Source organism: Chaetodon trifascialis, chromosome 23 (genome assembly GCF_039877785.1).
Source record: "Chaetodon trifascialis isolate fChaTrf1 chromosome 23, fChaTrf1.hap1, whole genome shotgun sequence".
Classification (NCBI taxonomy): Eukaryota; Metazoa; Chordata; class Actinopteri; order Chaetodontiformes; family Chaetodontidae; genus Chaetodon; species Chaetodon trifascialis.
In genome coordinates, this window is record NC_092078.1 from 16211413 (window position 1) to 16237076 (window position 25664).

General features: G+C 40.9%; 1 protein-coding gene across 1 annotated transcript in view; it reads right to left on the minus strand.

Annotated features, from left to right (window-relative positions):
* The window catches only part of ablim2 (actin binding LIM protein family, member 2), a 65782-nt gene that overhangs the window by 19456 nt on the left and 20662 nt on the right, over positions 1 to 25664 (minus strand). Inside the window, exons 3-13 of the mRNA XM_070993380.1 lie at positions 20935 to 21118; positions 17217 to 17329; positions 16796 to 16922; positions 14823 to 14916; positions 6983 to 7070; positions 5837 to 5895; positions 3904 to 3981; positions 3625 to 3768; positions 2739 to 2771; positions 1796 to 1913; positions 161 to 448 (exon numbers count right to left, since the gene is read on the minus strand). Coding sequence (XP_070849481.1) covers positions 161 to 448; positions 1796 to 1913; positions 2739 to 2771; positions 3625 to 3768; positions 3904 to 3981; positions 5837 to 5895; positions 6983 to 7070; positions 14823 to 14916; positions 16796 to 16922; positions 17217 to 17329; positions 20935 to 21118 — 1326 coding nt within the window. The remainder of the gene's footprint in view (positions 1 to 160; positions 449 to 1795; positions 1914 to 2738; positions 2772 to 3624; positions 3769 to 3903; positions 3982 to 5836; positions 5896 to 6982; positions 7071 to 14822; positions 14917 to 16795; positions 16923 to 17216; positions 17330 to 20934; positions 21119 to 25664) is intronic.

The following is a 25664-nucleotide window of genomic DNA, read 5'->3' on the forward strand; positions in this document are numbered from 1 at the left end:
TCCTTCTCCTCTGTTAAGGGAATACCTTGTAAATATTAGCTTTTCAGAAGTTCTTGAAAAGGCTGGTGGTTTTTGTTTCTGTCTAAGGCTTGACAACAGCAACGATTCCGGCAAGTCGTCCATTGTCTGTAGTAGACCAAGTCTCAGCGTGCTTTGATACCTCTGAAGTAGGGGATGTAGTTGTGCTGCTGCAGCATGGCCAGAGTGGTGGGGTTTAGGTGAAAAGACAAGCCTGCACTGCCCCCTGCTGGTGTAGGTGAATACTTGCCACTACCGGCAACACCACCACTCCCTTCCACACCACCAGAATAGTTCATGGGGAGGGAAGATGAGTCCCTGGCCCAGGTGGAAGGGTTCTTAATAACACCAACGATACTTGGAGGCAAAGGGAGAGAACTGGAATCACGTGCCTTGCTGCTGGATCTACCACCAACGTATACCTCTGGCCCTGAATGTCCAATCAGATTACAAGGAAACATATTTAGTCAATGGATAAAATGAAGGTATCAGGTTTCTTTGAAGTTAAGTATTTTTGCAATTTACCATGGAAAAACAAGGAATAGCATAATCCTAGAGAATAAATTTGTGAGGTCTTTACATAATGTTGACTGCCAGTCAAATATTACATATTGATCTTAAAGATATATTGTAAAGATCTACTGTAAAAATCATAATGTTTTGGTTGTGTACAAATGAGAGGCCTATATTTAATTTAAGAAGCAAGCATATCATCATATTCAAAAGGTAAAATGGAACAATTCATGACACAAACCACTTGATGGTAGAAGTTCTGACATGTAGTGACACTGAAATTATTATTCTGAATGAGGGTCCCTATTTATCAAGCATCCCAGAAAGGTAAATCTGTCCAAAAGTGACCAAAAATTCTCAAGGTGACACACATTTGGAATTATATGTATGTATCCTTTAACAACATTCATCTTCTAAGCCAAGCTAGTGGCTTGCCAGTGTTTACTGAGTGGCCTGCTATGCAAATAACATACAGGGAAATGTGAGAGTTACAACAGGCATTGATTTTGGCATTAAAATTGCATAGATGATTTGGATAACTTACCCAAATAATTTGCCACATTTAAATTTCCCCACCACAACTGTCAGGAGAACATAAAAAGTTATTATTTCTAGCTTGTGGATTAGTACGTGCCACACTATCTCACTGTCTCCGTGCTGAAAACTCAGTGTACGAAGCTTCACTCTCAAGCTGTATAAGGTAGACGATTGCCAGAGGTCAGATTGCTTATTAGTAGGGATTCTGAGACACTTGATAAATATGGGCCCAGGGCAAGAAATAACATAATTTCTGATTTAAGCAATGCTTGAACATAATATATCATCCAAAAATGAACTGCAGCTGTCAGGGGAAATGTTCATCAGGAAGTAAAAACAGCAGACGTTTACTGAACTTGACAGCCATGCAGTTTTCAGATCATCCAATAGGTTCTGACAGTGTAATATAAGGCCGAATTTAGTCAAGCTGTAGAGGAGTCTGTTATCTAATATCTGGTTTTGGGATCGGTCACCAGCAGGAAATCTTCTCACAAAATATAGTAATGTGATGAAGTGATGAATCATTTGTGATGTTTGTAGCAGATGTTTTCCCCTAAATTCAGTGAACAAGCACCTTCCCCCACCTGCTTGTTCACTAAGAAGAATAAAGGTAAGAGGAAAGAGGATGCATGTGATCTTACAAGATTCATGGTTCGTGAAAGAATACTTTCACATTACAGCAGTATTTCCTGAATAATGAGCTGTGTGTCATGTGTGAGGCTGATACCTGGTCGGCTGTAATTCTGGGGGGAACGGGATGGGGTGTAACGTCCGTAGCCCCCCAGGGAGCTGTTGGAGCTGGGGCTGGAGGGTCTCCGCTGGCGGGGTGACTTCTCTCCATCACCCTGGACCAACAAACACATAAAGTGAAAAAAAAAAGACCTAAGAGCATTCTACTGACATTATGCCACTGCTCTATCACAGCATCAGACAGGAATGTGGGCACGACTCCATCTCTTCTTAATGAGGCAGATCAATCCTGTTGCACAAGTCATACAAAAGATTTAGGAAAATATACGGCTGAAGTCGAGATAACATGGATGTCAGGGAAGTATGCATATTGTTATGTGCCAGAGCAGATCAGGCTGAACATTTCTGAAGTCAGGAATGGACTTTAATAGATGTGCTAAACCAAAATGAATGCACTAAAATGGCACTTATGGTTCTGATTTGAGATCTCTGTGTCTGAGATTTTGGCATCTATCTCTGATACAATGGTACAAAGGTTTGTTTGAATAGTGGTGTGTGCTTCATGAAAGACTGTCCGTGGATTATCCACTGAATGCATTGGCAGCAGTTTTCACAGGGACTATTACTTCAGTGGCAATTAGTTTACATGAAGCTAGGTAAACATATCAGCGTATCAGTATGCTACCAAATGTATTTATGTATTTCTTGGTACTTAAGGCAAAATCAACCTTTCAATGCCTTTTGTAACGAGAACCTTTTGTCAAACCTTCAGCCCTGTTTCCTATGTTTCTGAGCACATGTTAAACCTTTCAGAGCTCTCCATTCCCCCGAGAAAGGATTTGCTCCAAACATTTACGAGTATTCTCAAGTATAGTAAAACAACTTCTTTGTGCACACACACAGACACACAGACACACACACAGAGGAAAGCACTGATGAGTGGTGTGGCATCCACAGTGAGACATAGTGCATTATATTACCTCAGTAGGAGTAGGAGAAAGCAGCTGGGGGGACTGCAAATGAAGAGGGGGAGAAAGCCAATGATTAGGACGAACTCATATGTGATGTTATATGAGTTAACCATCCAGCCTTGAGAGTGATCATTCAATGTCTGTGAGTCATGACGTCCACTGTGAGGACATCCCTGATGGATGGATGAGTTGAATGAAGTGGGTCTGAAGCACACTGTGCAGTTTACACACTCAGCTATGAGAGTGTGACTGCACTGTAAAGGAATGGCTGGTGTTTGTGAGAGAGAGGCAAGCACAATGCTGATGAGTGACAGATGATGACGGTGGGACGGTGAGGTGAAAAATGAAAAAAAAAAAATGGTAAGGGACAGACAACAAAAAGAAGTTGACTCAATCAAATCAGGCTTTCGTTTGAGGAAACCTGAGAAATAAGTAAGCTCTGCTGAAATCAAATCATCTTTGCATTAATCAAGTGAGGCATCTCCATTGTTTTCATCACATACTGTATAATCAAGTTAGAAAATTAACAATATATTTAGGTATCAGCCTAAAAAACAAATATAATTGAGCACTTTGAATTTGGTTACCAATTTTTAATTGGGCACCTGCTATAAAGGGTTTATAAATTGTTAATAAGGCCTTAATAAATGGTTAATACACTATAACTAATGCTTAACAGAGCAGTTATCGGCCATTGACAAGATAAAGCTCTGGGGTACCAGGTTGTGACAAACGTCTGGCTGGTGATTTAAAGAGTTAATGAGTTAATTACTTTTACTTTCACGTTTTCAAAATCTTAATCTGCAGTGTTGATGAAATGATTCATTTCCATCACTGGATTGGAGAAATGTGAGACAGAAGAGCTGAAAGACAAAGAGCTGCGAGGCTGGTCTACCTCTCCGTAGTGCCTCTCCTCAGACGGGTAGCTGACGTATGGAGAGTAGGACAGCATGTCAGGCCTGTCTATGTTATAGATGGCCTTGGTCTTTGGAAGGGCTGCCAGGTCCTTGTAGTCCAGCATCTCCTCACCTAGTTTGGCCTGGCAGCAGAGAAAAGTACTGATATTTAACATGCTTTGATGAGCTAAAATGCATAAAACAATTAGATAACACTCATGAGAATCCTAAGAGAAAAGGTTGACATGTGCTGCTGTGTAGAGGCAGTATAGTCTTACATAGATGACTCTGCTGGGAGAGCCCGAGGCGCTGGAGGCTGGGACTGAAGTGATGCTCTCAGATGAAGTCCGGGTCACCTGAAACACAAACGACACACACACACACACAATTATGTTTAAATGCACTGGATTCACACAGGTCGAGGGAGGTGTCAGACAGAGATACTGTATATACTGTATTCATAGGTCATTCGTTTCAGCTCATGCTCTGTGTGAAGAGATATTTGGTTCAGATTTTCAATTCAAATCTGCTTTGTTCTTTTCCAACTCTCATCAGTGCTGCATGTACAACAGTTCATTAGTCAGTTACTTTTTTATGAAGGCATCCCTTGACTACTTTTGAATCAACTGGTTAGATAATTTATTAATAGTCAGTAAACCCAGAACCCATGGAGGCATATCCAGACTGCATGTTTAGTCTAACCAACAACTCAAAGAAAAAACAAGTTCAATTTACAGTGAGAGAGAAGCAGAAAACCCTCACATTTAAGAAGCTGGAAGCAGTATATTTGCTTAATAATTGACTAAAAGAAGTGACCCGTTAGCGGCGTGCAGTGCAACCAGCCATAGTGTTTTTTGACACAATCCTGTGAGGTGCAGCATATTAATCCTTTAATAAATCCAAAACAATCATTATCTTAAGATAAACATAAGTGTTTATGCTACACTAGGCTAACCACATCCTAACTCCAGCTGTGTACTTATTACACAGACATGAGATTTATTTTATCTTCACATGTCCCTCTGGGAATGAAAGTGATTGAATGTAATGTATAGTATGATATAGTATAAGATCACACAGTGGTGCTATTAGTGAAGCTGTACCAATCAGTTTTTGTTGAAGCACACTCATTGAAGACAGAGAATGGACTTGTCCTTCTGAGCGAATTAAATATTGGTATGAATCCTAATTATAACAATTTGATATCAGTTATGTCCTCTCTGCCTGTCAAGCTGTGTGAGTGTTACTCAACATGTACAGAAGATATATCCTACAGATGCAGGTAGTGACACACATCAGTCATCTCTACTTGCTTGTTAAAGCATCCCTGCACATGCACCGACTGATGATCAGCATCATCAGTCACTGACCAATCACAGGCCTTTACACTAGGTGGCTTGTGGGTGTAGCTTCTGCTCAACTTGAAGCAAAGATAGAAGTGTCAACAGTTAAGATCAACCCATGCAGCAGATGGTTTTGGGGGGGTTGAGTGGGGTTTGGGTGGGTGCAGGGCATACAGGTGCACCAACCTGCTGCTCAGGGACGTCATTGAGCTGTATCCGGACCTGCTTCTGGGAAGGAGATGGGTTATGATGAGGAATGAGGATGGGAGATGTTGGAAAGGTAGATACTGAATGTAAAGCCGCAGGGTGATGATGGTCAAACAATCCTCTGCTTCATTGTGATTGGTGAGTCCCATCCTCTTTGGAGTTCCTGATTTGTCTTAATGTTGACGTTGAACTTGTCATAGCTACTAGAACCACCTTTTTGCAAATTATTTGAAATGCTAACATCTACGATTCCTTGCAGTGCCGGTCCAAGCAGAAAAGTATGTTTATGAGTTGTAAAATAACTGCAAAAAACAGTATACTACTTCATAGCATATACTGTATACATTACTGATTCAAATCTAAACACAAGGAAACCAAAAAAGTCAAGAAAGTTGTTGTGAAACTTTAACGGGTTTCGATGCTTATCAGGGAAGTCGAAGACAAAATCGGAAAGTCACTCAACTTCTTTTCTAATCTTTACTTTTTTCGATACTCCCTTTTTACAGCTGTTCAATTCAGAAACCGACAAATCTTCCCATATGGAATCCAGGTAAGAATGATTTAAGAACTGGGGTCTGTGGTCTAATGTGAATCTATTTTTTTTGCATCGTATCTCTTTGGACTAGTCCACAATTGTGGCTCTGCTGTCCTCCAAACCCACCTTACTCTTCTCCTCCTGCTTGGCTGCTTGTCTGCATGGAGGATGCCAGATAGAAGATCCTGAAGACACAGAGACAGAGACGCGAACTGTCAGAGATTTTTCCAACATGTCCATTTGCATTGTCGCTAGCGGCGTCGCTTTAGTTTAGTAGCTTTTGTTTAGGGATGACAGTGGTGGTAATTACGTTTCTTCTGTCATCATTAGGACAAATTAGCAAATGCTAGCATGCTAATACACAACCTTACAACCTTACCAACCTTGGTAAACCTTACAGGCTAAATACCAACATATTAAGATTGTCCTTGTCAAAACAGTGAGCATGTTAGCATGCTAACATTAGTATTTCATTCAAAGCAGCACAGAGCTACCAGCTTGGCTGGACACTCTTAGTCTGCCACAAATGATGCTACAGATTGGTTCTCTCATATATTGTGAAATATCACATTCCTCTTCAGGGTGTTGGTAGTGTTTGTTCCTTAATCCATTGTTGTAGCCTGATGTAGCCTATATTAGCTTGTACGTTCTTTATGCAATTAGCTCTGAAAAAAAGACATCTGTTTGCAACATTCCACAGGTAAACAGGTTCATTAGTAAGAGGTGATAGTATCATGGGGATATTACTACACAGGTTTGGGAATAAAATAGTTGGATTGGTAAGCACAGCTTTTTTGGGATCAGGGTTCTATCAACCCTGAAGTGACAGGTAGCAGTTCAGTAAGAGTTGAAGCAAATCAAGCACCAGCTGCTACTCTGAGTCAGCACCATAGCTGCAGAAAATAAGATCTCTCTGAGTGTGGCGATGTGACTCAGGCACACGTGTGCATGATTCACTCACCAAGCTGCTAACCCAGTTCATTAGGAACAAGGAGGTTCACAATGCATTGGGTTTATGGTGATACACTGCTGCTGGTGAGTGAGAGCAAATAGGGACTTAAGTCAGGTGTGGAGATTTTAAAAACACGTGAATAAAAGAGTGAGGAGAAAGGGAACACGGTGAGAAAAGAGATGTCACCAGTAGATATTTAGCTCTGGTGCTTCTTATTGTCTAACAATAGGCAGTCACGTGTTGTAGGATTAAATCCTTTGTTAAGGCATAAACATTTTGAAGATATATGGCATGTCTCAAGTCCCGAAAACTGCTTTTACCTTGCAGATACATTTCTTCTCCCTCTGCAAACATCTGCTCACAGCGGGCACAACGGGCACATGTGGGGTGGTAGTGCTTCTCTCCAGCCTGTTGAGCATTGAACAAGAACAGGTTATGGCAACATTACACTCGTCATTGGTCTCTTTAGGGGAATTATGAAAGGAGCACTCAAGCAATTTAGTATTGCACTTTGGTAAAGTTGGGGGACTTGCAAGAGACAGCATAGAGTGAAGCAGCAGAGCCTGGATATCCTGACTTTTAGTACCTAGTGTGTCCCATAACTTGATAGCATCTTTTCATTAGGCGTTCCCCACCAAGTCTGAATTTAGTCTAAACTATACTGTATTTTTTACTAGTTTTGATTTAAAAGCCAGCATTTGTACTTTCTATCTCATATTTATGACTTAAACATCATATGTTTGACTTGATATATCTTGTGTTTTTAATTTAAAAGCTCAAACTTTTGACTTAACTAAGAATCACTGACTCACTGTTAGCTGATCTGCCTACTTGGCAATTCTTACTGTAAGAGACATGGCAGTAGGCATAATTTGGCTTGTGTACAGTCATGATAGTGAAGACAATGCCACACAAATGAAATAAGAAAAGAAAAAAAAAACATTGTAAGTGCAGTCGATAATTGAGAAACCAGAAAACACTGGCAATGAATTTCACAGCTGAGTGCCCAACACATTTCTGGAATAAATGCACCTTTATACAAGAACAAGCTTACTCTCTGCATGTCTGAAGCCACATCATTAGAACATTCATTATGAGCTTATTCAAAATGCTGATGCAGCATGAATAACCAGTCCCAGGAGTGTTGCTGAGCCAATTCTAATTCAGAGTTCAATTAACACACTTGATTAAAGTGCTACCAGTGACAAATGACAACAAATAGGTTGTGTTTTATTATTTAACCACAAGGTGGAGCACTTGTGTTGGGTAAGCTGCATTCACTGCACAGAAAGGTGCAAAAGTAACAAGCATTTGAAAGCGTTCCACGCAGCTTAGACTTCCATACTTATGACTGATCTGTATTCATCAACAGCAAAAATCCAGTCCATAACTAACCAAAAGTTGTTTGTCTCAACAACCTCAGAGTCAAATATTGAAAATGTCCTTCAACGCTCAACTCAAACTGTCAAAACTTCCTATAAATGTCTCAATAAACCTAAACAAGGAGTGGGCAGTGGCTGAGCATTCATTATGGTCTGTGTGTTTAGAAGGGAGTTGCTTTATGTGGCTTGACATTAAGAAGTTAATGGGGGTGAAAGGTCCTCTTCTGAGTAAGAAGCCACAAGGAAGTGTGAAGAGAGGGGGTTGTCAATATGTGGATGCATGTGCCTGTGATATTGCCTTGAAGTCCTAGTATGGATTCTTTGGGACTTGTGAATCCAGAAGGCCACTGGGATATAGCTCTTTGGGGGTTCACTTTGCCTCTTTTAACTAAAAACTGAACTGGGACCTGAGTTGGGGCAGGTCCAAAATGCTGCTGCTGCTGCTGCCAGTGTTGGTGCTCTCTCTTCGACTGGTCACTGTTTGAGTGTAAGTATCCTTGGGTTTATTCAGAGTGACTTTCTTTGGGCTCCTTTGGATTGGGTTTCTTTGTTTTTAAAGAGAGATTTGCTGTATTCATGTTGGGTTTGGGTAGGTTTTCCATGGGTTTGTTTTGGCTTGGGTCCAAAATTTTTGGACTAGTGATGACCTCTACAACTGGGAGCAACCATCAGTGCAGTTAGGCTGTTTAAGTGCCGTCAATCAACACCTCAGCAGTAGTTGTTTGAACTTGAGTTATTTTTGACAAAATTTTCCAAGCTGGTTCAGTGACTGAAACTAGCAAATCTTTAGTCCAAAAACTTTAAAACAGGTTATTCACTAAGTCTGACAGGTAATCCAAATACCATTCCACTTGCTCAGTGACGATTTAGACAATACTCATGCCTTATTCTGTCCTGTATTGTGTTGTGACAACAAAAAACACAACTGTAATTGAGTAGAATTATCTCACTCTGTTGGCAGATTTTCTTGTCTTAAAACACGCATGATTTATGGACTCAATAATAAACTAAATGAAACAAGATGGATAGTTTTTGCGGTGAAGTTGTACTTCTTCACTCCTTGCAAAACAGTCATAAGATGTCTGCTGATCTCTACCTCCCAAAGGCATCCTTTCTTTCTTCAACAGCGGCCTGATTACGCACAGTCCCTTTGAGAACTTTCCACTTTGCTGCGTCATCTCAATATGGAACGATACCAGAAAACAGGATGTCAACACCCTATTTCTTGGATAACACTCTACTACATACTTATGTGGACCAAATGGACAGCAGATGGAGAGATCAAGTGGCCAGAGTCATGAAGAACTGACCGAAAATGAGCAGGGAGACTACAGGTATTACTGGGAGAAAAGTAAGGTCAGGTGCCTGAAAACTGGCAGCATGTTGTGGATGCCATGCCAAAAGCTCATATTTGAACCAAAATGAAACAGAGAAATAGACAGATACCAAGAGAAAAGAGGAAGTTGACTTAGAAACATTCGAGCCCGGGGATAAAAGGCCGGAACTGGATTGAAATTCAAACATGGAAAGAATGACAGGGCAGGAAAGGAGATAGCGGTGCAATCAAATCCTTCCTTTGTCAGAATCCAAAGCTGCATGAGGGGGAAATTATCATACTCAATGTCCTGCAGGACTGATAAGTCAAGGAAGAGGAGGGGCTGAGGATGGTTTGTACGGGTGGTGAACTTGACAGCCGATGACTGAATGTTTTACTTAGGAATGGGCTGTAGCTGGACAGCCAGGGTTGAGGTCTGTGGCTGAGCCTCCTGCAGAGTTCAAAGCTTTTGAAAGAGCTGTGGTAAAGAGTTGCAAGAAATCACCACAGCCAAAGATGAAAGGGCAGGTGAGGTTGCAAAGAACTGTCCAGCCTTTTTACCTCTTCATTTACCCAATTACATATAATCCATTTGCTTTCTCAAAATGATCCATTCTCTAATGCCCTGTCCATTCCTGCATCACACAATTGCAGAAATCAGGCTAGAGAGGAGATCCATTTAGAAGACTGGAATAGATTTTGGTGAGGCAGGCATGGAAACAGCACACACACACACACAGACACAGAAAATCAGCCATAATTTTCATGGTCTTTCAGGTTAGTCTTTCATCGCATCAAGTGAATCTACATCAAACTCTATTTGTGACATTTTGCCATTCAAAAGATGCTTCTCTTTCCCAACATGTACAAGAACACAAAAGAAATTCAATCATTCTCCAGGTCAAGCTTTTACAGTTCATTGCCTGTTATATACTATAGTCATACTCAAGGCCACAGTATGCTTTGAACAAACTGACCCATTCTTCATCAGCAAACAGGATCAACTCATGATCAGCAGCACAGTCGCATTGCACTGACATCAGCCATTGTTTTCTCATGGAGATAGCAAAGATACTGAACCTCACAGCAGGGCTACACTGGGTGTTACATCTTACTTAGATTTTTATGCCTTACCTGCCTCAAAGTTCAGTAAATTTCAATGTTGACCTTTCAATGTGCAAGTACTGAGTTTACAGCTGTCCCAAACCTTTCTTTATTTTTGGGTTTCTCCGTATCTTACCCTTCACAGGACAATCATTTCCAGTGTATTCTTTTGCATTAAGCTGAAATACATAATCCATTTGCTAAGCTAGCTGCTTTAAATGTTCTGAGCTGCTGAGCAACAATCATCCACCGCTGCCAGCTCCGGTTATTGACTCAATATGTCCCCACAAAGCAGACTCATTGATCTCGAACAAATGCCATGACATTTTACTGTTTCAACGTGCAGCAGAGCACAGGTAGAGTGGCTGGAAATGGCTTCTATACTAATACACTGAGACAAACTCTGTGTGCTGGTATTTGATTTAAAAATAACAAAGGCTGCCAAAGAGCCGGACCTTTATCAAGCATGGCAGAATCTCTCAGAGGAGTAACACTATAGAAAGTTTTTATTACTCTGCATGTTATATAATCTTTAATATCATGACGTATTAACTCATCCCTGGTAGAAACCTTCCTTTCCATTTGAAAACGGATGAGGTAATGAAAGCAGAACAGAAGTAAGGAAAAAGGTGCCTTGAGCAATATAACAGCCACCCAAGACCACTCGACCACTCCTTGAATACACAACAAAACAAAAAAGCACACACTTTATAGGTACAGGTGCTTTTAGTCCTGCTTGACTGACTGGCTCCACACTCCATAGGTCAAATAATCAAGTATACACCTGATGGCCAAGCACAATACTGCAGGAAATGGACGTGGATGATGTCATGTACACACACGCACACACACACACACTCCGAGTGAGATGCAGAAACATGCTCTCATCTCATTTCTTATGTTTCCCCGGCTCTCCAGACACTGGAACCTGATAGGTGTTTATGAGAGGAGAGAATGTGAGAGCGCATCATCTGATGAAAGAAAAAAGAGAAAGTGAGAGCGAGGGACTGTTGTTTTCACCCTCTAAAGCTGCTCTGTTGTTCCGAGGTCACGAAAGGAGTTTCCAAGACCCCCTGTCTAAAAGCTTTATACCTGTCCTCCTCCTCCTCCTCTCATCCCTCTCTCCCCCCAAGGAGAGTATCCTGTGTCCCATCCCTCCATCACTGCAGAACAGCAGACAGCTTCAGTAAAACAACATTCCTCCGCACTGATTTCTACCTGCCTCTCCAATGGACTCCTTCTTGTCCAGTCCTGTCCATCTCTCATATTCTGCTGCCTTTTCTTGTCCATTCAGTCTTGTAGGCTAGACTGCTGCAAAACATAGTTTACTGGCTTTTTATTGGCAATCTCATCACTGCTTACTATGATAAAAATGATGAAAATGAGATACAATTAAGATTTTGATGCAACCATTGTGTCCTAGGTTTAAAACAGGCCTTCTAACAAACAGTAGGAATGTATTTGACTATACAAATGACACAAACAGCAGTGTTTATTACAGTGATGACTAGAGTAAGGACTGCTGACAATGATTGCTTGTGTACGGTCCAATTGATCACTGGAGGTCAGGATGACACAATATTAATATTAATATTTTTTACAGACAAGGAGAATAATTACAAATGAAAATGTATGCACAGTGGTGGTGTCTTATTAGAAAACATATCCACAGTGAGTTCATATTAAATAATGATGTACAACAAGTGCTAATTTCCTTTCTTCAATCTTTTTTTCCTACATCAAACACACAGCTACTCATTTGTTGATTTTGCATGAGACTGATTTGTAATCGAGAACTCTGCTTGCCATGTGTGCTCGATTTTATATTGTCAGTCTGGAACTCATTGTTATTGCTGCGATCTTTTCCAGGATGCTGATGAAAAGAGAATCTCAACACAACTTTCTTGATTAAATAACATGGCTAATAAACCATGGGCCATCATAATTCAATTAAATTTTAGACGTACGCCTTCTTCTGAGTAGTCCCTGAACGCAACATGCACATAGTGGTTGAGACATTGATTCTGTTGTTGAAGTAAAAGGCAAGCCAAGTGATGACAACGGCCAAACAAAACATGCTAAATTGGATGCGCTGCAGGGACAGATGCAGTTGGATAAAGTTAACGCTCTTTGGTAGAATTTGGATTACCAACAAGCAGCTCTCACAAGACCACATTCTGACAGTGTTGTGCAGATCATGTGGTGAGCGAGTTGAAGCCGAAACTTCATTCAGAAGGAGAATTTGTGAAGGGGTGACGTGTTGCTGCTGCGTAGCTGCTAGTGCTGAACAAAATAAAATGGTTTCAAAGTGCCAGTTTGTCTGGGATAATTCACGGAGCTGAAGCAAAACCTGACAGAACCTCTCAGAGGTGAACCTCAAGCTCCAGCAGCTTCTGCCCTCTGCTTTCATTAAAACTGTGGCAACTGGAAAAAGGAGACATTTTCCTTCTCTGCAAGAACAAAAGCCTGCTGTGACATCTGACTATGCTGCTGAGTGTATAAACTCCTTCAGGCATTTGGTGAGAGGTTTCAGGACATGAAAAGTAAACAAAAGGAACTGATCATATTTGCTGTTTCATGTGGAACCAGCTGAAGTGCCTGATAACAAACAACAGGAACTCACTGAGGCGAAAAGCAATAACCTGCTACTGTGAGTAGCCGTTTTCAAAACTGACTCTTGCAAAAACTCGGCTCTGCTCAAGACTGACTGACCCAAATTTAATACTTGACCGATGTTATAGAAATTGAAATGACCAATGATAAGAAAAAGTTTCAGATTTTTGGCTCAATCTCAGAGCCAAAAGGTTCTACTGACTCTAGTTTTTGCTTTCCCACATGACCTCTAACAAAGTACTTTTACAGGGAAGCTCTCTCTTTCTCTACATCTCTATAAATACTGCTCACACACATTGAATCAGGTCACACACATACAGCACAATGACTCACATGTGACGTAATGATGCCGACAACCTGGGGATGACGACTCCAACACCTCATATCTAATTACACGTTTTGCATTGCAGACCAGTGATGCTCTGAGAGCTGAGTGTGTCATCTGTCATGTAGCTGTCTGTATTTTCTAGAACAGGAGGCTGTGTGGCTTTGTCTCATGGCACACAGAGGCAAACTGGTACCTGAGAGTGAGTGACAGTGAACGGATGACCTGCCTGAGGGGGAGAGGAGGACGGGGAACAAGGAGAGGTAATATGTGTGTGCAGCAGAGAGTGAGGTCAAAGCCATTATCCCACAAAAAAGAGAGATTGTGCTGAATAGCCAAACAGGCCCAACAAGAGGATAGATCCTGGTTGGCTGGTTATCCCCTGTGGACCAAAACACAGCAGCTACAGAGGGACTAATGCATGATCTCAGCAGACCTCACCCTGGTAGCCTCTCGAAGCGCCTGTGCACTGTGCCGTTTCATACTGAGAAATATTTGTAACTGAAAAGCTGCAAAACTCTGAAGTAACGCCAAATGAGCTGGTCCTAGATCCGCACAGACACTGGTAGGATTTCTAGAAGCATTTCTCATGTATCTGCATTAGCAGTGTATGAGATCTGATGAAACTTTAATGATCGCTCTGGGGAAATGGGGTCAGTACCGGAATCTGTTAAGTGGAAATATGAGAATAAGTATGAGGAATATGAAATAACAGGATACATTATGTTTGTACAGGAGAACACGTAAAGAACAACATTATAAACAATGCCATTTAAAGGGGCATGGCTATGATTGTGGGACTCACAGGAGACAGTTTGAAAAAAGAAAGCCAAAATCAAAGCAGCAAAGGCTGAGATATGACTTTTAGTCTCTGGTATGGGTAAAGTTCCAGAACTGCTATATCACACACCTCACTTCAACATAATGCAACTCCCTAGCATCTGTCTTTAGATGCTTCCTGCACGGACATGTCACTTCAACTTTGTGCCCAGTTTGTAATGCAGGCTATGTTTTCTAAATTATAAATCAGTAGTCTCTACTCTTCCACACAAGCTTCTACTTCTGAATTCATATCTTGAAAAACTTGAAAAAGTGACACCTTTACATTGGAGTATCTTTCTCTTTGTAAGGCTACAGTACATAGCAAGCTAGATAGCTATTTTACTGAATCTATATATTCAGTGTACTACTCATTGGTACTCTTCAGTAGATGGATTCTGGAGTCATAATGCAATGAAAAGAAAATAAATGCCATCTTTCACTCAATTCATTCATTTGCCTTTGTTATCGGTGTATTCTAGTATTCTATGTAATCCATCTATTCATCAATCTGTCATTATTCTATCTATTCACCAATTTCCTACATTTCTCTGACCCAGGGTATTTCCTCTAAATGTAACCCATCAGTGCTGTAGTGTTACCTCCAGGACTTTTCCAGTGATGTACTTCTTGCAGCTCTCACACTGGATGCCAAACATGGCATGGTAGTCCATCTCGCAGAAGGGGATCCCATCCCTGATAGGACAACACAGGATAAATCAGCAGATCAGAGACAGCACAGAGCCTCAGATACATTTCACATCATACAGGAGACAGGTCTGAGCCTCAGAATCCTTCATGCATCATGCCTGAGCTGACCACTCAGTACCACTCAGCGGTACTGAGGGAAGGTGGAGGGTGGAGCACCTGCTGCCGACATCCAACTATCATGGCAAAATTATATTTCCATCATTTGTAAGCACTTATAATAGCAAAAAGAAACAGGCAAGCAAATATAAAACTGCTGGTTAGTGCTATGATACATTCATTGCAATACAAGTCGGTATTGCAATGCTTTTAGCTAGCAATTTTTGACAAATGTTGTTGCATTCTGTCAAAATATTGACAGATAGATACTGTTTGTGCTAATTAGAGTTTTGGCCAAAGCATGTCTAAGCAGCTCCTACTCTGTTCTCTATGAAAATTCATATTTTCTATAAAATTCCAGACTCCAGATTCCTTAACTTATATACTGTGCATGTACCACTTTTCAAAACAATGTTACACAACACTGTTAAATGCAAAATGTGAAAATGGTGTAAATAAAGCATCCAGATTCTCTTTGAAATCTCTTAATAAAAATGACATATTTACAATGTGAATTTGAAAAGTGCTAGGTGATCATTGACTGGTTCACCAACCCTGCAGTTCCAATATCCCCACAACTAGTTTCTACCAGCTACTGCATCTAGTTTGCTTCCTTTTTTAATGAGATTCAAGGAATGAGATTCACTATCAGCTCCACAATGCCAAACAAAACAGCATCACCTCCACCACCACCACCACCACCACCACCACAGTCTTCTAAAAGTAACTTGGTAGCCATGACACAGTTTAATCTCATTAATCCCAATTTAATCCAAAATGTTCAGAAATGATCTCCAATCTCAATTCATCCACCTGTTGCATTGGTGATTTAAATTCTAGCTTCCTTAAAACAGTTTTGAGCAGCCTAATGAAAGAATTAGAAGTCATTGTCAATTCCAATGATTATTCCAATCTGGTATTTTCCCAAAGGCTTTGTAAACTGCAGTCATTAAGTAAAGTCACTCTGAACTCTGACTCTTGACTCTGAAGAGTTGTTTTGATAACTATAAATCTGGATTTTGGTCCCCATCATAGCACTGAGACTGCACTTATAAAGATACTAAATAACATTTTCCCAAACAATGACTTAGGCAAAGTCTCCATTTTAGTATTGGACCTTAATGCCGCCTTTGACACTGTGGACCATACAATTCTATTGTAAAGATTAGAAAACTGAGTGGGACTCTTTTGGAATGTCCTTAAATGGTTCAAGTCATATCTCAATGACAGAAAGTACTTTGTCTCCATTGGTAAGTGTGTGTCCGAATAGATGGTTATTACCTGCAGGGTTCTGTTCCTCTTGGAACTTCTCTTGTTTAACCTCTATATGTTTCCTTTAGGCCAAATTATACAAAATAATAAAGTAGCCTACGTTAAATTATGCAGATGATGCATAAATCTACATTTCCCTTACGGCAGACTGTGGACCTGTTCGATCTTTGTGTAACTTCACTGAACAAATCAGTGACTAGATGAAGCAAAACTCCCTCAAACTAAATAGAGATAAGACCGAGATAATTGTCTTTGAAGCACAGAAAGATAAGATAAGACAAAATATCCACTCTCACCTTAACTCCTTCTCTCTTGTAACAAAGTGAAGCAAAGATGTAATTCTAGCGGCCAAATAAAGATTATTGGATTTGACGCATTAACTAAACACCAGCAATCTGATAACAGGTTAAAATGCAAGATCACTTGACATAGGGGTCATAGTATCAATGAAGAAGTGTAGTTTTTGCCCTGTATTTTCAAAGCCAGTGTGACTTACTTGCTGATGTACTCGGCATTGAGAACCTTGTTGCAGACTTTGCACTTGAAGCAACCCAGGTGCCAGTGCTTGTCCAGTGCTACAAGAGACTGTTCATTCTTAAATTCCTTCCCACAGCCACAGCAGTCTGCACAGATGACAACGACACAAAGGCTAAGATTAGTTGATGTTTGATTACAAAAATAATATTAAAGTTAACTTCCTTCCTTTCTTCTTTAGTACTTTGGTTTCATTAAGCAAAAGGATTAAAAAAAACTTTTTTCCCTGACAGTAGAATGACTTAACACAATTTAAGTAAGAGCCAAGGAGCAAATTATGATAACAAGCAATATAATAAATCATAGTTTGCAGCGTGCAGGCTGCATGATTTATGCTTTAGAGTGACAAATCAGAGAGAGACAGACGTATACAAAATACTGACTGTGGACAGCCTGTATGGGTGCAGGGCTGTTGGCAGGGAGAGGCTGGGTACACTTTTGGCAGATACACTCCTTGCCATTAAATGTCACTCGGTCGCCGGCCGGAAATGGCTGTCTGCAAAGAAACAGAAAACAGATAGAGCATGACAAAAGGGTATTGGCTGATATGGATTGTGCATCCCAAAGCTGGCAAATCTGTTCTAAGCCTCTGGAACAAGGCTTGGTTTAAGGCAGGATGGGGAAGTTTTCATTGCAGACATATTAATAAAATCCTGCCAGACACGAACAAGTTCTCAGATCTAACACTTGAAGTAATAATATACTGATGACTAGACCTTTTTATCATGAAGCAGGAATACTTACTGGACAATTTTAGCAAAGAGACTGTCCAAATTCTTGTGCGACATATTGAGCAGGGCCATAGCGAAGGATTCTGAGGCCGTCATGAGTCTTCAAGTTCTAAAAACTCTTCTGTGTCAAACTGTGTCTTTTTTCTGTGTAAATAACAGCATCATCTGCATAAAAGTGGATATTTGTGGATATTCCAATATCCAAAGCCTGTTACTATACAAGGTAAAAAGACGTGGCCCCAGAACTGAACCTTGCTGTACAACCTTGGTAACATTCATTTATTTATTCTGTTGTGTGTGAGAACCACAGAAAGCAGAGACACCACATGAAGAGGTGTTCACTAGTTCCAGAAAGAAAAGAAAACAACTGAAAGTGGCCTCAACATTAAGACATGGGAGTTGTGGCTAGGAAATCAGATTTATTCATTGATTAAGTCATTTTCATTCATCAGCCAAAGTTCCTTTAGAGACGAATTCCATTATACTGTGAAGAGGGATATTCTAAACACAATAAAACACTGTTAATGTCTCCTGGCTGTAAGTATGTGCTGCACCAACACAGCTGTTGTTACAGAGTCAAGTACAGAAGGAATGATGATTCCTTGGCAGAGCAGGGCTCGGACTGGCTGCCACGTGCTGCTTCCCAGAGCTTGGAAATGTGATATTAGAGCTGCTGTCACACTGTCACAGCCAGCTACAGACAGAAAAATACAGGCAGGCAGGCTGGGAGAGGCTGAGATTATAGGTTACTCATATATAAGCAGTCACAATGTTTTTTTGATTTTTTTTAAGCTTGATAGTCTTTAAGCCTATTTTAAATTTTGGATTGGACTTGGAGAACACAGTTTAGCCTGTCTCTTAATGCAACATTTTCCTTGTTCCCCTTTTCATATTCATTTGTGCCTATTGTTATGCACTGTTAAGGCACAAGGCACAATACATTTTTTTATTTATGAAATTGGCTAAAACTGTAAAGAAATCAAAACTGATGCCATGAAATTTTATATAATTATCCATTTAGTTGACAAACAAAACAAAGATTCACCTTCTGGTCTTTAATTCTGCCTAAATACACAGTAGCTACAGCTACTTGCATGCTCATGCTTTGTGCAGCAGAACACAATAAACAAACAGCATTTGACTGTGCCTTGTCATATGGCGTCTTTGTTATATAACATCATGTTAAGTTCACTCATCGCTGTCAGGTCTGTTGATTCTGCACTTGACAAATGTGTGTTGGTTCAATTTTACTATTCTTTTTTTCTTTTTTAGATTTAACTATTTAATCAAAACTGAGCTCATTTGGTTGGAATTTTCTTGGTTTGCATCAGTCTATCAGTGTCGATGAACATGTGATCTGACACCACTGACTCGTCACACTATGGGCATGAAGCTCCAGAAAAATAGATCATGGTGTGACTACCATCAGCCTCACAACCCTATTGATCACCTGCACGAATATGTTCGAGCACAGTACAGTATACATGTACGGCATACATGTAGCGTCCAGACAGAGAGAGAAAAACAGAGCTTGATAAACCTTGATGAATTATTGATGATTAATATGGCACGGTGTCCATGGGACACAAACACAGCTGAGTTTGAAGTCTTATCTCAAGCAGCATTTGCTCTCTTTCTCTCAGCTCTATTTTTATATCCTGCACAATAAGCTTGTGTGTTTTGCCACCACAAAAGCGATATTTGTTATAAAAGGAGCACAGGATTTTGATGATCACATTACAAACCTCAAATGCCACACTGGAACATTCAGATCTCAGGTTCAGCATAGGGATCACAGAGGTATCATAGCATGGACACACACACACACACACACACACACACACACACACACACACACACACTCTCATACTGACAAAAAACCCACCCCCAGTTCAAAAGACACTTAACACTAGCTGTGGGAATGGGCTAAGTGGCCACACTGACTGGCCACGCACTTAAAATTCCTGCCTGAGAGAGAGGCTCCCATTACCTTTCTAGGCCTGAGACACAACACTGGTCGTACACACGTGCACACACACACACACACACACACACACACACACACACACACACACACACACACACACACGCACACACACACACACACACACAATACACAGCATACACATGGCTAGAAACAGGTGAAGATGGCTGTGACTCACAGTGACATGTGTCTTCATGTGCTTTCCTATATTTATACACATATGTGTATTATAGTTTTATGTACTAGTAAATGACACCGACACCAGAGGAGTTTTGTTGATGATGTGTGTAAAAGAAACACACTGCTAGTGCAATGTCTGCCTCTGAAAATGAGTTTTTGTGTTTTGATTTTGAACTTTTTTAGTCATGGGAAAGTACAAGGAGGGGTCAGGCAACCAGCTTATGGAGATGACATAATGTTTTATAATAGTAACCCTATTCAATTCTGATAGAGAATCTGGTTGCCTCTTCTGTATGCCACACAGAATGTAGCATTCACATGTGTTAAAGACTTTGCATGACTTTCATAGTGTTTTAAGACTTTCTGAGACCTGTAAGGACCCGAAGAGACAGTGTTCTCTACTGCCTTTGATTAAACCTTTAGTACTCAATCATGATTCACCTTTAACTCCTGTTCTGAGCTACCACATACAGTAATATCTAATACCTCATACAGTATCTGTATTTCCTGTTTAATACTTTAAAGCATTACATAAAACACTTTGCATTGTCCTTGTGTATGAATGTGCTACAAAAATAATGGATGTAGGCATCTGGTCAATGCAAGATAAGACCATCAGCACACATAGAACTGACTGGTGTATCTTTTTAGAACACATATTCGTGGAAGTGAAAATTATTGCAGGGAATATGCACTGAGTTCAAGTCAGGGTTGCATTGACGAGCATAGTTAGGAAAGGACAAGCCTGCAGTCAAGGCCTAAAGTTTAGCTTTGATAATGCAAGGTTTAAAGTTCCACAATAGTTGACAAAACAGTGTCACCTCACAACCAATTCAGCAGCTGTTCTGGCATTTTCAATTATCACACTTTTAAATTTTCATTTCCTGAGCACTTTGTGGATTTCTCATCCATGGCTTCCAGGTTTAGATTCAAAGCTCACTGACACATGGTTGAATGTCACTGACATGCTCACTGTCACTACCTGGCTGTGGAGTTTGGCTGCTTTGTGAATATGCTGCTTTTTCCACCCATGTTTCTTCCACTTGAGGAGGGTATCAAGTCTTTTTGGCCACAACTCAAGACCAAGAGATGTCACTGCCATTAAAGTCAAACGTAACTTGTGAGTCTTTCAGGGAAGCAACTGAAGAAGAAACCAGCTCATACATGAGTTAAATATGACCCAACTTCAGAGATCCTGTTTCTTACTTGCAGGAGGCACAGACGAAACAGCGGGGGTGGTAGGTCTTGCCCAGGGCGGACACCACCTCTCCCTCAATGAAGTCTTGGCAGCTGAAGCAGCGAGTCCCATAGAGTCGCTGGTAGTCCAGAGTACAGATGTATTCACCCTGACGCACGAAGAAGCCTCCCTGGGCCAGTTCACAACCACATACTGCAATAAGGGAGGGATGAAGAGAGGGAGAGGGGAAGGGCAAAGAGGTATGAATGGGAAGAGGAAAGGATGGACAGAAGAGGGGGAAAACAGAAGAAGAGAGAAGAGAGACAGATTAGGCAAAATTAATAAGTGAACACATTTAAAAGCAAAGCCATTAGAAAAACTAATGCTTCCCCTCCAACATGGATGGCTTCAAGCTAATTCCACATCCAAAGTCATTGTGCAAACTGTGACAATAATCAGAAGGACAAGCATTTGCTTTTTCAGGTTTTCAACACTTTTGGGGACATTATATAGACTTACATTCATTTCCTGGAGACTTACCTGAAGCATAATCATTACTTGCCTAAACCTAACCAGAACCCCAGTTTACACCCTAAAATTTAATTATTTACATTATGGGGACCTGCATTTTGTCCCCATAAGTACAGCGAGTCCCCACAATGTGACCGTGTGAATAGATTTATGTCCCCACAACATGAATAACACATGGGCACATGCTCACACACACGCACACATTCATTTGAATAGCAAGTTTGACACGTCTGCTTTAGTCAATAGCATCGCTCTGTCAGAATTGGTGTGTTTTTAACATATGTGTGTCTAAAGACTGCACTTTGCCTGTTGTTTGACTCTTGACAATACATGACAGGAACTCCAAATCACCATCTCCTCTCTAGCACACACACTGATTACACGGTAACCATGGCAACAACATGACATCACAGCACAGCCACAGACTCAGGGGAAGCCTCGCTCTGTTTTTCCACTCCTTTAGCAAAAACAATACCCCTCCTTTCTTTTTCCCTCCATTCTTTCTTTCTGGAAAGAACGACAGGAAAGATAAATGAGAAATGTTTGTGCTGGTTGATGTCGCGCCCCTGGATGGCTCAGTGAACTTAATACACACACACACACTCTCAGACTTGCAGGGATGTGTGAAAGTATGAAGTAAGATGCATTTGTGTTATGTGGGTGAGATCACACACACACACACACACACACACACTCACACACACACACACACACACACACACACACACATACTTATCCTTGCAGGAATGTAAGAAGGTATGAGGTGACATATGTACAAAACATGGATAAAATCACACACACCCAAAACACACACCAGAAAAACACACACATTCTACAGAATAGGCTCGGACACACCCAGGCACAGCTGGAGCAGTGCTGCTGGGTTTCCCAGCCCTACTGAAGGTCTCAGTATAAACCGATGTCCATGACGCTGTACACAACAGCTCAAACAATTAAATAAAAAGTTCCAAGCAGCAGTCCAACATGGGTCAAGTTTCTGCCCAGTGAAACCAGTTAGATAGCAATACAGACTTCCCAACTTTGCTCTATATTCCAGAGTGAATGAAGGAATATAAATCCAGTTATTTTGGGGTGCACCATTAAAGAAATGGTTTTCTCAAGCTTAAACTTGAGTTTTCCTGTTTATATCTAGTGAGACCTAGTCAGGCAAACAGTAACCAAACTGCTACATATGTCACGTGTCCCTGAACGGGTCTACAACTGCATAGTGGTGCTTTGTGCTAAGTGCTAACACCAGGATGTCAACCCACTGCCCCAACCCCCTCCAAAAAAAGCTACTCTGTTACTGTTATGAATGTCTATGTGCATGTTTCCATTCTGGTATGGGATTTTCCTGCCTTTGCCACGTGCGGTGTAATTTCTTATGAAGCCTGTGTTGGTGTGTCTTCACCTCGCTCAACTCTCCCACTCTCCTATCCCTGACTGTGGTCTCCGTACGGTCGTATGTTAGCATTAGCTAGCCCTTCTTTGCAAATCAGGCTGCATTTAGTCACTTGAGCCAGCCAAGTTATCTTGAAGTTATGTTCATCATATTTCCGATATTTTGGTTGTAGCTCCTGTGGTGCCAGGCTGCAATGCATTTGGTATCAAAAATTGCTTCAAGTACCTCATAGACCTCCATGAGGTGGGGGTCGTAGGCATTGCTGCACCTGAAACTGCTGACTGTGCTTGTAATCATGAAAAACTACAAAAACTGAGATCCCATTGTTCTCATGCACAAGTCCCTGATTTATTTCAGTTGTAATGGCTGCACTGTTGTTGGATGTCGTTGTGTCAGTCTGTTTTGTTTACAGTACATAAAACAGCACTAAATCAGCCCAAATACCTTCCAGGCAGCAAAAATCCTGAAGTTCGGGTTAAGTCGTGGGGGTTTGTAGCTTTTAATATTCTCTTGTGGTGGAGGTAATTTCTCAATATCATGTTGCACGACTGTTAAATCCATGTGTGAGATCAGGCTTGGCCTTACAGGGAGGAATTTAAATTAGACTGAGAACACCCCCTGTCATACAACAGGCTGATGTGGAAATAGGTTTACAATGTTTGTCTAAATTTCTCTCCGGGCACTCCGGCTTCCTCCCACAGACCAAAAACATGCTCATTAGGTTAATGACTCTAAGATTGCCCTTAGGTGTGAGTGTGAGCGAGAATGTTTGTATGTCTATATATGTTGCCCTGCGATCGACTGGCGACCGGCTCAGGGTGTATCGTGTCTCTTGCCCGTTGACAGCCCCCCACAACCCCGAAAGGGATAGTCGGGTATAGAAAATGGATGGATGGATGTTTGTCTAAATTCCAATACACTAAAGAGAAACTTACTCTCCCACCCTTGTTTCCCTTGTAAAAACCTTGACCAACACTTTGGACAACCTTTGTCCAGTATTTGCACTATTTCACTTTTTTTTTTTTTTTTTATCAAGCCCTGACAGGGGTTACAGCATGCTAATAAAACAACCACAACAATACGAGCAGGAATGTTCTGTCAGGAAGTGGATGACATAGTTTCCAGCGGCTGCTACCAGCTCCCTTATATCCGGTTCACATGTCTGACTGTCTTGAATGAGATAATGTTTTGGGCTGATGAAGTAAACATCAGCAGAGTGGAAAGCTGGATGGATGGATGGATGGATGGATGGATGGATGGATGGATGGATGGATGGATGGATGGATGGATATGATATATAAGTACAGGCAAAAAAAAGGGGTTCTTTTGTCATTGTCAGATGAAATGAAAAATAAAAGGTTAAATTCAGCTCAAATTTTGAACAATTAAAATTGAAAGTAAGTAGAACTCAAGTCTCAAAGACTTGATTTGAGACTTGTCTTGAATTACTTGAGATACGCTTTCGGGAATTAACATTGGCTTGAGACTCTGAGATTTGCTCCGACAGACTTGACACTTGACTCAAGTTTGTCTCGAATGGCTTGAGATGTTTCTCACAGACTTGATACTTGATTTGGACTTCCTTCCAAGACTTGAGATTCCACATGAGGCTTGACTTGAATGGGTAAAGACTTGCTCTGCTAGACTTCAGAATAGACTTGTAAATGACTTGAGATTTACTTTTACAGACTTTTGAGACTCAATTCTTGTTTTGACAAACTTGAGACTTGACTTGGATTTATTTAAGATGACTTGAGACTGTAAAGAGAGCAGTTCCGCTCTTCGAGATGTGGAAGAGATGGAGACAGAAATCCTCACTCGGACGCCTGATTGCAGCTTCCCATCAGCTCCTCTTTCAATCCCTGTACATTTAGACTTGCTCTGCCAGCTGGCACATAGACTCTTCCTCTTACTGTATTATAACTTAGTTGCTTAAGCAGCTCAGCAGCCGAGACCATATGAGCTCAAGTTGGATCATTCATCATTCATTGAGCTAACATGACCAAAAAGCATTACGTTTATCCTTTTGAAAGTGATAGCAAACCCACCATTTATATAGTTTGTTTCATCTGCACTCCAGCAGCATGGTGCATATGTAAAGTGCAGAATAAGACAAAGTTACTGGCAAACTAGCTTCTAATGCAGATCAAAACGTGTGTCTGAGTGCATTACATAAGAGAGGAAGACAGAAGATGCTCTCTCAGCTTTGTCTGCTAATGGAAACCGCCAAAGCTGTCTGCCTCTCATCCCTTGTTGCTTGCATATCTCCAATCTGTCATTCTTGAATCCCTCACTAAGGTGGACTGTGTTAAAAGGCGGGGGGAAGTTGAAGAAATATTGGATGTGAAAGTCAGTAAATAAGGCTTAATTGAAGGAGGACTGAAGATCGCTTTCGTTTGCTTTGACAGAAACAGTTCAACAGCAAACTGCAACCAAATGAAAGGATGGAGGACAAACTCCAGTCGATAGCAAAAAGATAGCGAGAAGAATATCCTCTTTTTTGCTCCTAATGGAGAGTTTATTGCTTTTCACCCTCACCAGGAAACAACTGTATGACTAAAAGCAGTCAGCAAATAAATGGTAAAAGTACAGAAAGAGAATACAATCAGAATCAGCCTTGAACTCTACTTAATTCAACTGAATGTTATGGTCAAGCTTCATTATTTTGAAAATTCTATCTCCATGACTACGGAGGGTGTGTGTGTGTGTGTGTGTGTGTGTGTGTGTGTGTGTGTGTGTGTGTGTGTGTGTGTGTTCACCCTGCTCTTGGGCCGTTGTCGGATGAGATCATGATGCAGCTAATTAGTGGTTTTGTCCTGAGACTCA